Source organism: Camelus dromedarius, chromosome 1 (assembly GCF_036321535.1).
Source record: "Camelus dromedarius isolate mCamDro1 chromosome 1, mCamDro1.pat, whole genome shotgun sequence".
Classification (NCBI taxonomy): Eukaryota; Metazoa; Chordata; class Mammalia; order Artiodactyla; family Camelidae; genus Camelus; species Camelus dromedarius.
In genome coordinates, this window is record NC_087436.1 from 13,770,983 (window position 1) to 13,785,788 (window position 14,806).

Below are 14,806 nucleotides of genomic sequence, written 5' to 3' on the forward strand. Positions count from 1 at the left end.
TGCACTCCAGTCAAGTTACAGCTAGATATCCTGTTTTCTGAACAGGCACAAGAGACAACATAGAATTAAGTGCTGCCACCAATGTGGGAAGTAATGAACATCTGAAAAATCACGGCACACAAGCTGAGTATTTCCTTGTAATTCAAAATACTCCCCCCACCAAAAAAAAACCCATGCATTTGAGGTTACTACTGCTGCTGCTGAAAAACAGCCAACATGATATTTCAATGTGCACATCTGCAGTCAATGAGAATCTCTCCTAAAAGTTAAACCTGAAACACGACAGCTTTGCAGTCCTGTATCTGTGGCAGCAGTGAACCCTGTATGATGCCAGATGCCTAACAAATTGTTAGCAATGATTTTTCCACATGCAATCATTATATCCTATAGGGGGGGAAAAACCCCAAAACCTGAAATTCAGGTTCTTAACAGGAGGGTGTATTCTAACACGAATTAAAGGTACTTGGAAAAAATCCAAGATTACAATCCTTTAGGTCACATCTCCATCCCAAAGCTACTTAACGCTAATGGTGAGTACCATTCACTAACATTTCTTAAATCAATATTCTATATTGTGCCTGTGGTCCTCAGGCACACAGCACGGCTCACGCAGAGACCAGGGCACGGGTCCCTCGCCCACCCCAGCCCACAGGCGGCCGCGGGGCCCGCCCTTCCCCTCGGCACCGCCGCCGCTGGCCGCAGCCCTGCTGAGGTGGCCTGGGCTCCCACCTCCTGAACTTGGGGCGGGCGTGACTCACGGCCTGTCACATGGCGCGGGAGGAGGCCGGGCAGGCCACCGCTGCCAGGTGTTAAGGCTCGGCCGACCGTTTATTTGCCTTGCAAAGTGGCCCGAGCGCCGGTGCCGCCGCGGGGCCGGCGGCCTCCGGGCCTCTGCTCGCTCGCAAGCCCGCAGCCGCCCTGTCACCTGGTCGTCCTCACCTGAGTGGGCAGCAGGAGTTCCCCTTCTTCTGCCTGCCACAGCTCCACCACGTTCGGCAAAGGCTCAACCGCTGCAAGAACACCGAAAAACACACCGCGCTTTTAATGCACGGAAAAGAAACGCTTCCTGTTTCCCGATCGTCCCCCCAAGCACCCGCCTCACCAAAACAAGCCTCCCTTTCCTTCTCGAAGTGGAGGCCACCCGAGGAGGGAGGCGAGAATCAGAACACAATGGACGGGGTGCAAGCCGGCGGCCCCTCGGAAGGAGAGGAGAGGGCGTGCGGACTCCGGGGCTCTCGTACTGGTGGGGGAAAGAGAGGGGAAGCCACTCCGCGGGACCCCGCGCTCCGCATCCCGCGGCAGCTGGGGCGGGCGTGTGCGGGATGCGACCCAGGCAGCCAGGCTCGCGGAACAAAGCTGCAGGAAGCCGGGCCGCGGCGGGGCCCCAGCGCGCGCCACACAAAGCGGGGGCTGCGCCCGGGGCGCCCGGGGCCCGCGCACAAAGGCTCCGGGGCGTGCGCGGCTAGCGGTCCGCGCGGCGGTCCCCAAGCCCCGCGACTTCCCAGCTTTCGGGTGTCGGGGGGGTGAGGGACGCGGCAGGGTACACCGCGGTTAGCAGAGGTTATCAGCACGGAATTGCAATCGCTTTCCTTCCTTCTTCGGCCCCTTTCCCGTTCCCCTCCTCGCCTTCTGATAGATTTCAGCAGTTCCCCAAAAGAAAGGGAAGGGGGGGCGGGGTGAAGAGGGAAGCCAGCGAAGCGGCGCCAGGCTGACCTTGTCCCTGAGCCCCTCCCGGGCGACAGCAGGGCAGGAGGACCTGGAAGACGCCCAGCAGGAGGTTCACGGCCGCGGCGGTGCGGCAGTAGCAGCCCGGCTGCGGGCGTCGGAGCCCCGCCATGCTGCTGCTCGCGCTCCTCTCGGGTGCTCGCCGAGCTCGCCGCTCGCTCGCTGGCGCCCGAGCCGCCTCGCCCCGGACCCGCCCCCGCGCCGCCCGCCCCGCCCCGCCCCGCCCCGCCCCGCCCCGCGCCGCGCCGCCCCGCCCCCGCCCCCGCCCCGCCCTGCGCGCCGCCCGCTCCGCGCGTGTGCGCCACAGATAGGGAGGGACGGAGCGCGGCGGGGCGCGGGGAACGTGGACAATGCGCACTCCGCGGCCGCCGCCCCGCCCGATGCGGAGCACATGGCTGCGGGCCCGCCCCGCAGCGCTCTGCCGCTGCCTTCCCGAAGCTGCGGGGCCCGGGCGCGCTCTGCGACGGTGACAGGGGCGCTCAGAGGTGGCGGGAGGGGCTCCCGGGCCGCTGTCGCCAAGAACTTTGGGGGTGGTTTCCGCTTTGTTCTGGCACACGGGCCACAAGCGGGTTATTGCCCACGCGGCGGGGGCGGCGGTGGGTGGTGGGAGTGAGGAGTCGCCTGGCGAGAGGCCCTAGACAGGACATTAGTGGAAATAATGCAGTGGTTGTCAGGAAAGGCGAGTGCAGCCACATGGCTACTGCCAGTTTTGCAGCGAGGATATCCGGTGGCTGCAAAGTCTGTAATTTAGAATAAAAAGAGCTCTCCCAAGACCCGGAGGCTGACCTCATCGCCGCGTGGCGGTGGGACGCCCGGCACCCTCCATGGAACCGGTCCAGGTTGTGACAGGTGGGGAATCCTCTTACTAGGGGATTTGTCGCTTTAAAGACCCTGCACCTACTCCCCTTTGGATGCCTATTACAAAATTTAGCCAGCCTCTTCTGAAACCTAGTTGGAGTTGAGGACGTGATCAGTTGTCTGTCTCTAATATTAACAGAGTAATATACGTGGTACTTAGAAATGTGTTTTCTAGCCCCATTTTTTGATGCCTGTACCCAAAATGTATGACTAAGATCCGAGGTCTCTTTTAAGTTGATATCATGCCTTGCCAGAGGTATAGCTAGCAAGGGTTTATTCTGAAATCTATTTGCACAATCTGGAAGTATTGTCAGTCTTAAGATATTTTTCGTTAATTTGCTACTTCCAGAGTAACTTGTATGAAATTCAGAGAATATGAACAGTATAGAATAGAGAAGGGGAGTGCCCAGGGCACACCTGTCTGCTTACGTTGATCCTCTAGTTAATTGCTTCTAGTGCCTTAAAGTCTAGACAATGGAAAAGCAGTGGTTGGATAGCAGGACAGATGCGGAGAAGGACTAAATCAATTATGGATCCTCTCCCTCCCCAGGACGTAATATAGTACTGTGAACTCAGTCTCACGCAGTCTGTGCGTAACTCTAAGCAAGGTTAAATAGTCTAATTGCTCCGCCAGAACTCAACATTTAAGAAGATTAGCATAAATATAAGCCCTCGATGTGGGAAAAAAAAAGTCACTTTGCATTATCCAACTCAAATACCTCCAGTATTCTCTGTCCTTTGCCTTTTTTCTCTGTTGCCTGCCAGCATTACCTTTCCTTTGCAAGGCTCTCCAGTCCTAACCCAACTCGGCCCTTTTTTCTCTTCATTTCACTTCTTTAAATTCGTATTTGCCCCTAGGACTCTGAAGGTCTTTCTTCTACTGTGTTAAGGGGGCCTCTTATAACAAGAATACTTACTTGCACAGCCCACTAGGCAGTAACTGCTCCTTCAAAGTTAATTTTTACATGAAAATTCCCTCATTGGCCTATTTATTTACAACATGTATTTTTAAGTCCTATTACAACTATGTTACTCGGAAAGGAAAGCAAGCAAACATTGACAGCATAGCAGGTTTTGTTAAACAGATTTGATAAAAAGTCGCAGTACAAAACTTTTTGTTCTTACTGATTTTTAAGCTATTTTACTTTTTACTCAAAGTCTTCCAAACACTAACCAGTATCACAGAATCAATGGAAATGGGTTAAAAGATAGAGGAAAATTGCTACGGATCATACATAAATGAAGCTCTACTTTGTTCTTCTACTGAAGCTTTTTAAAGACCAGCTTAAGTTTTCGAGCTGTGGTCTTGTGGACTTTACAAAGTTGGTAATGCTATTTGACTGTTGTTCAAAAAGCCAAAAGCGTGTCTCTGCAGTGCCATGGGTTTGGAGAGGGACACAGGATTACACAGCTGTCTCCTTAGATAAATCCGACCTACTTAGCCTTCTCTGGAGGTATTTTTCATGCTGACTCACGAACAACAGGAAAATTATGGCCCATTAAGTAGCATCCATGTTTTGAAGTAAACTTGTTCTCCAGAGAAGACTCCTGTGTCATTGGTGCTGTATTTCCATTATTCCCCTGTGGATAATAGATATTCTGTTAGAGCTGGAAAAACTTTGTCTATTAAATAATAGTCTAAATGCCTCATTTTACAGAAGAAAATGAAGCCTGGAAAGGATGAGAAATATCCAAGTTGTGTAGTGGCAGAGTTATGGAGACGTATGTATGAAATAATATTACCCGGAAAAAAATTAATGTAAACATGAACTAACTCGATATGCAAGTTATATGCAGAAGAGTAAAGCGTGGAAGAGACACTAAGGAGATATTTTACTGGAGTATATCAATTTTTAAAAAATTTTTGAAGGGTAATTGGGTTTATTTATTTATTCATTAATTTTTTTTTAATGGAGGTACTGGAGCTTAAACCCAGGACCTCATGCATGCTAGGCACACACTCAACCACTGAGCTATACCCTCCCCTCCCTGGAGTATATGCATTTTAAATTAGATCCATATAAGTTTAAATGATCTTTTGTAAAATCACACCTAAAATTGACAAATCTATACTTATTTTAAACGTGCCAGATGTTGACCATGCTTTTGACTTACTTTACTCTTGTTCTTATTTTCTTAATTAGTACAGATGAAAACCAAGCAAGTTTATAAATGTGAGTTATATCTCAACACAGCCTACATAAAACTGACGGGGTGGTGGCAAGCCCAAATCACTTACCTCTGATCCAGAGAAGATTCAGCACAGCAGGTCACAAGGTGGTTGTGAAGACTCTGAGATAACGGATGGTAAAGCACCTAGTATAGGGACTGAGTAAATGCTAGTAACGGTATTACCATGAGTTTGCGTCGTGGGAATGTGCCAGAATGCCATGAATATGGTGGGGCTTTTTCTTATTCTTTTTTTTTTTAACATTCTTTTTTATTGACGTATAGTCCGTTTATGATGTCTCAATTTCTGATGTACAGCATCACGCTGAATGTAGTAAATTTGATACGGACGTCATATTACCTATTCCTGTCTTATCTCTTATCACTCAGACATGCTGGAAATGGGAGTGACTGATGACAGTGCACATGAAACAGCTGTTTTCTAGCTCATCTATGCATACATTTCGGGCCTCACCCCAATGGAGACAACAAAACTCATCAAATCTCCATCACCATCATTGCTGGGATGCAAGCGTCATCCTTGGCTGGGAGGAGATCCTCAGAGGGAGGGTTCTTGAGCATGGCAGAAACCTAGGGATTATGGGCAGGTCCTCTTGAGATGCAGACTGCCCCCTTGACTCAAAGGGACTCTTCTTTAACTTTCTTCTGTTTCATCTCATCTCAGGAAGCCTCAGTCATGTGCATCAGATAAGTGTTCTCGCCTTTCTTTCTCAAACAACTCTGTTGTGTTAAACAATTGTCCTTTTCTGCTCTGGGACCATCAGACAGTTTAGGGGGAGAGGCAGTATTCATAGCTAAAAATAGTCATCTTATTATGTTGTACACCAGAAATTGAGACAACATTGTAAACTGACTATACTTCAATTAAAAAAAGAAAGAAACAGTCATTTTTCTCCACTTTTTTTAAACTCATAAAACTACAACAAAAAGGGTAAATTTGACTGCATATAAATTTAGTTGATTAAATTCAAATTTTTAAATTAGATCACTTTTTTAAAAATTAAAGACAGTTTTTTAAACATGATCATTCTTATTTATCTCATCTGGCATGATAACATGAGATCTCCTTCTTAACAGATGAAGAGTTCAGTACAATATTGTTATCTACAGGCACCATGTTGCACATGGTTTCCAAAGCTTATTCATCTTGCATAGCTGAAATGTATATATATTGATTGGCAACTCCCCCATTTGTCCCTCCTCCTAGCCTCTGATAACAACTGTCTGTCTCTCTTTTTTTTAAATTGTATTATTTAATCTTACATACTTTTGGGGGGGTAGGTAATTAGGTTTATTTATTTATTTTTTAAATGGAGGTACTGGGGATTGAACCCAGGACCTCGTGCATGCTGAGCACACACTACCAATGAGCTATACCCTTCCTCCTACCATTCTCTTCTTTGCTTCTACGAGACTATTTTACATACCTTGTATAGTGTAATCAGGCAATATTTATCCTTCTATGACCAGTTTATTTCACTTAGCAAATGTCCTCAAGTTTCATCCATGTTGTTGCAAATGGTAGGATTTCCTTCTTTTTCTGTTGAAGTGCATATGTACAATATGTCTTTCTAGCTTATTTTATACCCAATAGTTTGTACCTCTTATTTCCCTCCTCCCTCCCCTCTCCCCATTGGTACCCACTAGTTTGTTCTCTATATCTGTGAGCCTGTTTCTTTTTTGTCATATTCACTGGTTTGTTGTATTTTTCAGTTTCCACATATAAGTGCTATCATACACTATTTGTAGAGACAAAAAATTTAAAGAGAGTCTAGCATGTGATTTACACAGGATGCCTTGAGTGTGGTCCTGCTACATGTTTAATGATGATTAAATGAATGTTACATGAATGGAGAAAAAAAAAAGTCACCTTCCCAGCCTCCTTTGCAACTTGCTTGCTATTTGGTCTACTTCTGGTCCATGTGATGCAAACAGACTTGTACTGGCATGGCTTCAAGGAAAGCTATTTTCCTAATGAAAAGGAATAGACTCAGCTAGGACAAGAGTTTTGCTCCGTGTTCTTCTTCCTGCTGGAATATAAGATGTGATGTACAGAGGTTTGGCAGCCATCAGACAAGCCTGAGGAAGAAAAGTACCTGTTGAGGATGGTGGATTGGAAAGGCAGAAGTCTGCATCCTAGAAGAATTAGGAAATGCTAGTTTCCCTTTCAACATCTTGTTTTGTAAGCAAAAGTAATCCCTTCTTACTGTGGTCAAGTTTTCTGTTACTCATAGCTAGAAACAATCCCAAGAGAGAGAAGGGAAAAAACCAACACAAAAGTGGAAGTAAACAATAATCATTAACAATAACCAATCTCAAAGATATTAACAGAATGCTCATATAACAAGAGGAACTAGCAAAGTAATACTCGGTTTATTTTACAAGTGCAAATTCAAAGCACTTTCGTGCATTGTTTTATATCAAATTTGCACAATAAATAAAAGCAACAAAAGTAAATACAGACTAGACAGCTGCAGAGAAACAGTGCTTATCTCTTAATAAACTAGTTTATTCTCCAAGGGAGAGTCTACTGTCACCAGAACCATCACTGCAAGTCTGTTTGAGTGGTGTACAGCTATGACTACCACCTGTGAGATTTTCTCTACCTCCTCAATCTGCTTTGCAGCCGCTTCTCCTATACCCAGCCTTTGAAAGTAAGAGGATCCCATGGCTTGGTCCTGGATACCCTCTCTCTCTCTCTGGGCAAACTCATCCAGCCCTATGTCTTTAAATGTCTATAAGCCAGTGAGTCCCAAGTTATAATTTTAGCCCTACCCTGAAGTTCCACGATCATCTATCCAACTGCCCACTTGCCATCTCTACTTGAATGGCTAATAAGCATCTCAAACCTAGCATGTCCAAAACTCTTGAGTCCACCTACCCAAACCTGGTACAGCCCCACCCTTCCTAACTTCCAGTCCTTGGCAACACCATCGACCCAGTGGTTCAAGCCAAAAGCCCAAGGAGTCATATTTAATTCCTCTTTCCTTTCCACCCTTTAGATCTCTCCGCAAGTCCTGTGGTCCTCACCTCCAGAATAGTTCCCATACCTCTCCTTTCTTTCCGGACTGCTACCTGGACGGATGTGAGCGCCCCATCCCTCTCGTAGACTCCTACGACTGCCCTCTACCGGTCTCTCTGCTTCAGCTCTCACCACTTGTATCTCTGCTGTGCAATGGCCAAACTGATCTTAACACAGAATTCTTATTAGGTGTAAAACACTTCATTGGTTTCCCATACAATTAGAATGAAACCCCGACTCCTAGCCTTGTCCTACAAGGAACTGTGACATCTGGCCCTGCTCCCCTTTCTGGCCTCATCTACTGTCTTCCCCTTGATAAGTGCTCTTCAGCCCGGGGACCTTTGTGTCCTCCAAGCTCATTGGGCTTGACCCCCATTGAGGGGCCTTACTTGGCCTTATTTTACATGTTAGAAACTGAGACTGGAAGGGTCAATTGTTCATCTGGAGTTAGAATTCGGACTCTAATTTTACCGCACTATACTGTCTCTAAAGATAAGAAACAAGAACTCACTTGGAAACTTCCATTGGTCTTCATGTTTTAATACTACTTATTTTAGGATGCTTGTAGGCAGGTTGGAATAGTCTATGACAACCCAGCTCTAGCCGTTAAGAAGAAGTTACTATTGCACATATCCCTACAGAGCATAAACCTCTTATACACTTTCCAGGCGATAAACTAAGGTCAATATGAAATCCACTAAAATCCGTCATTTTTCTTCTGAGCCTCCGCACTTTGGGACAGACAGATCTTTTCCCTCTGCTGACACTTGAACATACTAGCTTATAGTCTATGTCAGCAAGTTGTTTGTGAAAATCTCAAAAATAGTGACTGCCTTAAGTTAGTTGTTTGTACTTGTTATTAAAATGTTCTACTTGGGGATCCAAAATGTAAACCAAAGAGTAGAATTTATTTTTCTCTTCCTTGTTGTTGGAAAAGTTAAAGAAGTATATTTCATTCAGAAGGTTGGCGGGAATCGCAATTCTGTAAATTGAGTCAATTTCTTGGTAGATGATCTTGGAAAAACTGTTTTTTAAGGTCCTTTAAAGTGGGGACCCATGAAACAAGACGTCTGGGAAGCAGTAACAGGAAGTAGTTTTTCAGCTCCATTCAACAGTCTGAAGTGATCCATTGTAAGCTTCCGCTTCTAGAAATAATGATAATCTTCATAGAGTTCTCACGTCATGTCAAATCCTACCCTAAGGGCCTTGCTTATATTAAGTCATTTAATCCTTCCAGCAAGCCTATGGGGTGTAGGTACTATTATTATCCTATTCTACAGATGGAGAAGTTGATGCACAGATAGAGGAAGTATGACTGCCCAAGGTCATAAACCAATAAGGTGCAGAGCTGAAATTCAAACCCAGGCTGGCTGTCTCCAAAATCCACATTCTTCATCACCAGAGCAATACCACCCTTAGACCCTTATGTGAATGGGCAGTGATGTAATGGCGATCACTAGAAATGTAGGCAAAGCACAAGGGATTGGGGACACTGAATGAAGGCCATCATGGCACTAAGAAAACTAACAAATTGCTTTTAAGAGGATGTCAAGCTGGTATAACTAACTCCAGGTCACTGAATGGGTCATGGTTCCAGAAAGAATGGCATGCTTAGTTTTGGAAATGGGTCTGTCTGGGTTAGGTAACCCTAATGTAGGGTTATGAATATGAATTAAGACATGTGAACCCATGTTGCTGTCGGACCTCCCCAAACTAATACCCTCCATCGAGTCCCATAACTAGATCCGATCCAAAAGTTGCATAGCAACAATTCTTATCTGACTTGCCCGTCTGAACAATCTAACTGCAATTTTGGAAAATGGGTTTCACAACCTTGAACAAGGCATTCCACCTCCTGGGCCTTTTTTCTTGCCTAGAAACTAAAGCCCTAAAGTAATCTGACCTCTAAAGTCCTTTCCACGTCTAACGTTGAATGATTTTCTGGCCAGACCTGATGGCTTGGCAGCTGGAAGCCTGAACTGTTTTTATTCATCATTTCTTACAATTCCAAAGTCCACTGAGTAAAACAACTTCACGGCTTCCTGAATCTGCGTGCTTTCGGATTACAATCGTGTTAAGTTTGGCACTTAAAGTTCAAATAAAAAGCTGCCAGGTCAGCAGCAGAGAGCCAGATGTCCCAGTTCCCAGGTGATAAGGGAGGAGGGTTCTGTTTTTTCTGTGGCTCAGCCAGGACTGCCAGGCTCTGGCCACTGGCTAAGCTACAGTCCGTGGAACCTGGTGTCCTGTCTGTGGGGCCTGGGCAAGTCACCTAACCTCTCTGTGCCTTAGTTTCTCATCTGTAAGATGGAGATGGTAATGGTCTACCTCATCAGCTGTGGCAGAAAAATGAGTCCAGAGACACAAGCCCCTAGAGGAGTGGCTGGCCCATGTTGCTTTGTTGCGATTGTTTCCTGTATTAAGGTAAACAAAATGAGACCTTGAAGGTCAACCCAAAGAGTCTGTGGGACCACAGCAACAGGAAACCTCCGGTGATGGCCCGGAAAATGCTTCTGCGGGTCAACCTTAATGCCAGGCCGTGTGAACCCATTGCCCTGGTGCTGTGAAAATGCTCCACTTCAGTGCATCCATCGAGACTCGTGTTTCAATTCCAGGCACACAGGGCAATAGAGGGCTTCTATTTTCCCTTCAACTGCAAATAAAACTGCCCACCAGTTGGAAAAGGAGCATCTTGAGTAAGACCCGATCTGGGTGATCAAACACAACACGCTCACAGGGGACAGTAACTGCATCATGCGAAACTCAGCCTTCCCGACACCTGGGTCTAGAAAGAAGCTGCAGACACGTGATCGGGGTGGGCGTTCGGTGCGGGGGTGGGAGGGGGGCGGTCCCACCGCGCGCGGAACTTGTTCCCTGCATCTCGCATCCCTGCGGCACCCTGGCCGCCTGGGCGGCGAGCGCAGGAGAGCAGGCCCTAGAAACCAGACAGGAGGCAAACAGAGGCCGGGAACACAACCTGAGCCAGTCGGCCGCCAGCGAGAACCTGGCAGGGGGAGCAGGAACAGGCGCAGCGCTGAGGCCTGAGGAGCCCGGGCCCGCGGGAGGCCAAGGGGCAGAATCACAAACAGCGGGGTGTGGACCTCGCGCAGCGGTCGCCACTGCTGCAGCCAAGGGGCTGCAAGGAAGGCCTCCAGCATCAGCCAGTAGCTCTTCGGAGCCGTCTGGATTCCCGGAAAGTAGGGAGAGGCGCATGGTGGGGTAAGAAATCCGTCTAGCTCTAGGGTGACAGATTCGGTCCCAGCTGGCTGTGCCCCTGGCTCCTCCCCGGGCCCTGTTTCCTCTGTGAGCATCTTCAGCCCGGAGCTGCTGCGAGTAAACGACTGGCAGAGCTGAAGATCCGTAAATTGGTTAGCAGTCTTCGGCAATCACTTGTGTGTGAGGAGAGAAGAATCTAGACTAAAGCAGTAATAGCAACTTTGCTAAACAGCAATCAGGAGATGCCCCTCCCGCACCGCCCCCCCCCCCCGCCCCCGCCAGTGTGTAGGCAAATTCTTTTGTCAACCGGATAGATCTGAAGAAATTACCCCTACCCACTCCCCTTAGAAATTATTTTTGCTCTCTGTTAAAGATCACTTCAGTCCTGAAAATGTTTATTGCTTTAGGTCAGCCTTAATTAGATTAAGGAAACTCTGCAGTATCATTTCATGATGATTAAGATGACATAATGACAACAGCCAAAAAGCGAATCATAATAAAACCCAGGGGTGGGAAAGATTCCAAGAAGCCCACTCTTATCAATGCCACAGACAGGACGGGTTGGTACTTCTTCTGGAAGGTGGCCTGATTACAGAATTAGAGACATAGAAATGGCCAGATCTTTTGACACAATAATATTCTTGGAAATTTATTTTGAAAAAAATCATTTTAAATGAGAGATACTTTGCAAGCTACTTATGGCAATGTTATCTGTAGTAGCTCTAAACTGGAAACACCCCAAAGAAACCCAGGAACACAGAAATGGCAAAGATAATTAGGTTAGATTCACTGAAAAACTACTCAGTACAGTGACATATATATGTATATGGTTTTTAAAATACTGCACAGAGGAAAAGGTACATACACATGAGGTGGGAGTGAAACGGATGTCCAGGCAACAAAATTGGGCAAGGGTGGGGACAGTGTTTAATTCAGGCAGAACGTGGGGTTCATGAAGGAAGAGGGGAGGTCAGGTCCACTTGGAAGGGTGTAAGTGCTGGGATCCGCACAGATGAGGCGTGTAGATTTCAACACAAACCAAGACCTGAAAAACTCAGGAGTCATAAACAACTGGAAGATTGTAGGAGAGAAGGTGGGTGAGGGGTGAAGTCAGTAACCTCCGTGGGCAAAGGGATCAGTGGCTGGGACTTCTCTCTGCCCCTCTGATGGGCAGATAATCAAAATCAGCTCTGAAGCCGGAGGCCAGTATGCGGGTTGGTGGCTTGGAGGGAGCAGGGCTCTGAACAGGAAATGGCTAAGACGGTCTTTCTAGTTGTCAAAGGAAGTTGATGTAATGAAGACAAGACTCTGGGAAAATGTGGCTCAATTATTAAGCCCGAACAGTTCAGATCACCCCTGAAAAACAAGCCCAGGTGGTATCTTAAAAAGGTAAGAGGTTGAGAGAATTAGATGAAATAACGTGTGTGTACACCTGAAACTAACACTGTAAATCAACTACATTTCAATTAAAAAAATTTTTTTTAAATATGTGTAGACACTCTGCCAACTGAGAAATGCTTTATAAATACTTGCTCTGAAGACCAGGGCTTTAGTCTATGAAAAAGACTGCAAAGTTAGCCAGTAGGTACATTAATCCTAAATCAATAGATGACTTTATATATAAATTCTTCCAGCTCTAGTTCTGAACAAGTAATGATAAAATCATATGCTTGTATCTTAGCCATTTAAACAGATTGACTCTTTTCAAGGGATTTCTGGTGATCTGTAAGCTAGCCATAATTAAACTGATCACATGAATTAGTGAAATAGCCCCAAACACCAGATCAACCATAATTGGTTCAATGATTTTTGAATTCTGAATATTTTAAATCACACGAACACTCATTCATTCATTCATTCATTCATTCAGATCAGCCTGGAGAGGCACGGTGCGTCTGTATAAGCAGGGTAAAGTAAGGCAATAGAAAGTTACGGAACACTATAGACTTTAACAAAAGAGAAATACGAAAGTAGGGCTACATTATACAGATTGTCCTTTCTGCTGATCTCAGTGAATAAATAACTGACATTTTTGCAAAGAACAATATTTGATCTTTCTTGCTTGAGCTTAAAATTTGGCTTCACCAAGCCCGCTGAATTATGCTCACTGCGTGCACTTAACACGCACTTACACGTTCCCTTAATGTTTGACTCACCAGGGCCAAGAGTCAGCTTCTACCTCATGCCTCAGAGATATCAGGTTTCAACTCTCGATGTCTGAATCTAAACACCTTCCCCCAACCCACCCACCCCCTGTGCCTTATAAAAATGAAAACTTTCTTTTGATTTTCTCCTTGTGACCACTGGGGTCTAGGGCTATTTTCTTTCTCTACTGTTGTTAAACATCACTGGTATCATTAATCCCAGTTGGATGAAGGTATACGGTGGCAATTCCAGCTGAGAAAGGTAATCATTACTTTTTGTTTTCATATTCTTTTTCATTAAAGGCTATTACAAGATATTGAATATATTCCCCTGGGCCATACAGAAGAAATTTATTTTTTAAATCTATTTTTATATATAGTGGCTAAAATTTGCAAGTCTCAAACTCCCAAATTTCTCCCTTCCCAGCCCCTTTCCCCCAGTAACCATAAGATTAAGGTAGTCATCTTGACTTGATACCAGTTTATCCTTGTGATGAAAGTGCCATTTCATTTTTGATGGCTGTAATTTAGCATTTATCCCTGGCGCTGGATTTTGTGTTGCCTTTATAAACACACACACACACGCACACGCACACGCACAAAGAGCCTAGTTCTTTTCAGGCAATTCTCCAGCTGTGAGTTTAGCAAGCCTTCCTGCTAATGGGGAGACGGACAGAATTACAGCTCCAAACATTCCCCTGCCACTGATCCAGAACATGTGTTATCATATCACACTGTAAATTGATTCCAAATCCCTGCCAACAGGGCACAGTCTGCATTCCAAATACCTGAGGCCTTGGGACAGTGAATTGTAAAGTAAGTAAGCTGTGCTTCCACCTTTAATTTGGTATAAGCATGAATAAGTTTGCTACACACAGTTGATTCCTAGAATATGTTGGGGGGTTTTTTCTGAAAACATAGAACAGCCCACAAAATCTCTACACCTTAGTGACAATAGACTTTATTTTGAAGATCCCCAGTCCCTTCAATTGTTAATGTCACTTCCAATCTCTTGGCGAAAGGTGCTTAACAGGAAATAGGGCAAGATGGAGGGGAGCGCACATTTAAGATAATAAAGTGCCTCTCTTTCAACTGATGAGAGACGTAAACAGTCTGACTGTGATGGTCTCCTGGGAGGAGAGGTCTAGGATTTCAAGTGGTATATAAACAGTTGCAGAATCTCTGCAATTACTTTGGAAATGAACTCCTGGCGCGGATGGCAATGTACAGAAGAAACATCTATTTTCAGTCCCATGCGTTTCCATGTGGATAACCTGAGCTGCTGTCAATTTACTCCTTATTCGGAATAATTGTATAGATTAGCGAACAACTATCACTAAAACTTCTCTTTATTTTTGTGACTTTTGAGGACTGACGAGTGGGAGCTGGGAAAAGAGACAGTAAGTGTCCCTTGACTGGCATTGGGAACATCTTGAGGATAAGCAGGGAGGTTGGTTGAATCTCCTCGGAAGCCTGGGGCCCCAGCTCGGTTACCACGGCAATACGGTTCCACCCAACAATTTCACGAGACAAGGTCTCCGTTGCTTCATCACTCTGGAACATTAGCCCCTCCCACTCTTCTTTGATCCAACTCTTTCTCATTAGGTCCTAAGAAAGAGCCGCATACGCACACATAGGAGCAGGGACTAAATAC

The 14,806-nt window shown here is 45.8% G+C and overlaps 1 protein-coding gene across 3 annotated transcripts in view; it reads right to left on the bottom strand.

The window, feature by feature from the left end:
• The window catches only part of TMEM131L (transmembrane 131 like), a 159,737-nt gene extending 157,838 nt beyond the window's left edge, over positions 1-1,899 (bottom strand). The window contains exons 1-2 of one of the 3 annotated variants that reach the window (XM_031464452.2): positions 1,714-1,899; positions 940-1,010 (exon numbers count right to left, since the gene is read on the bottom strand). In XM_031464452.2, coding sequence (XP_031320312.2) covers positions 940-1,010; positions 1,714-1,837 — 195 coding nt within the window. In that variant the 5' untranslated portion in view covers positions 1,838-1,899. Of the gene's footprint in view, positions 1-939; positions 1,011-1,102; positions 1,309-1,713 lie in introns of those variants that run through there. The other 2 variants (XM_064488977.1, XM_064489019.1) reach the window with 2 other exon arrangements.
• Positions 1,900-14,806: the final 12,907 nt, after the last annotated feature.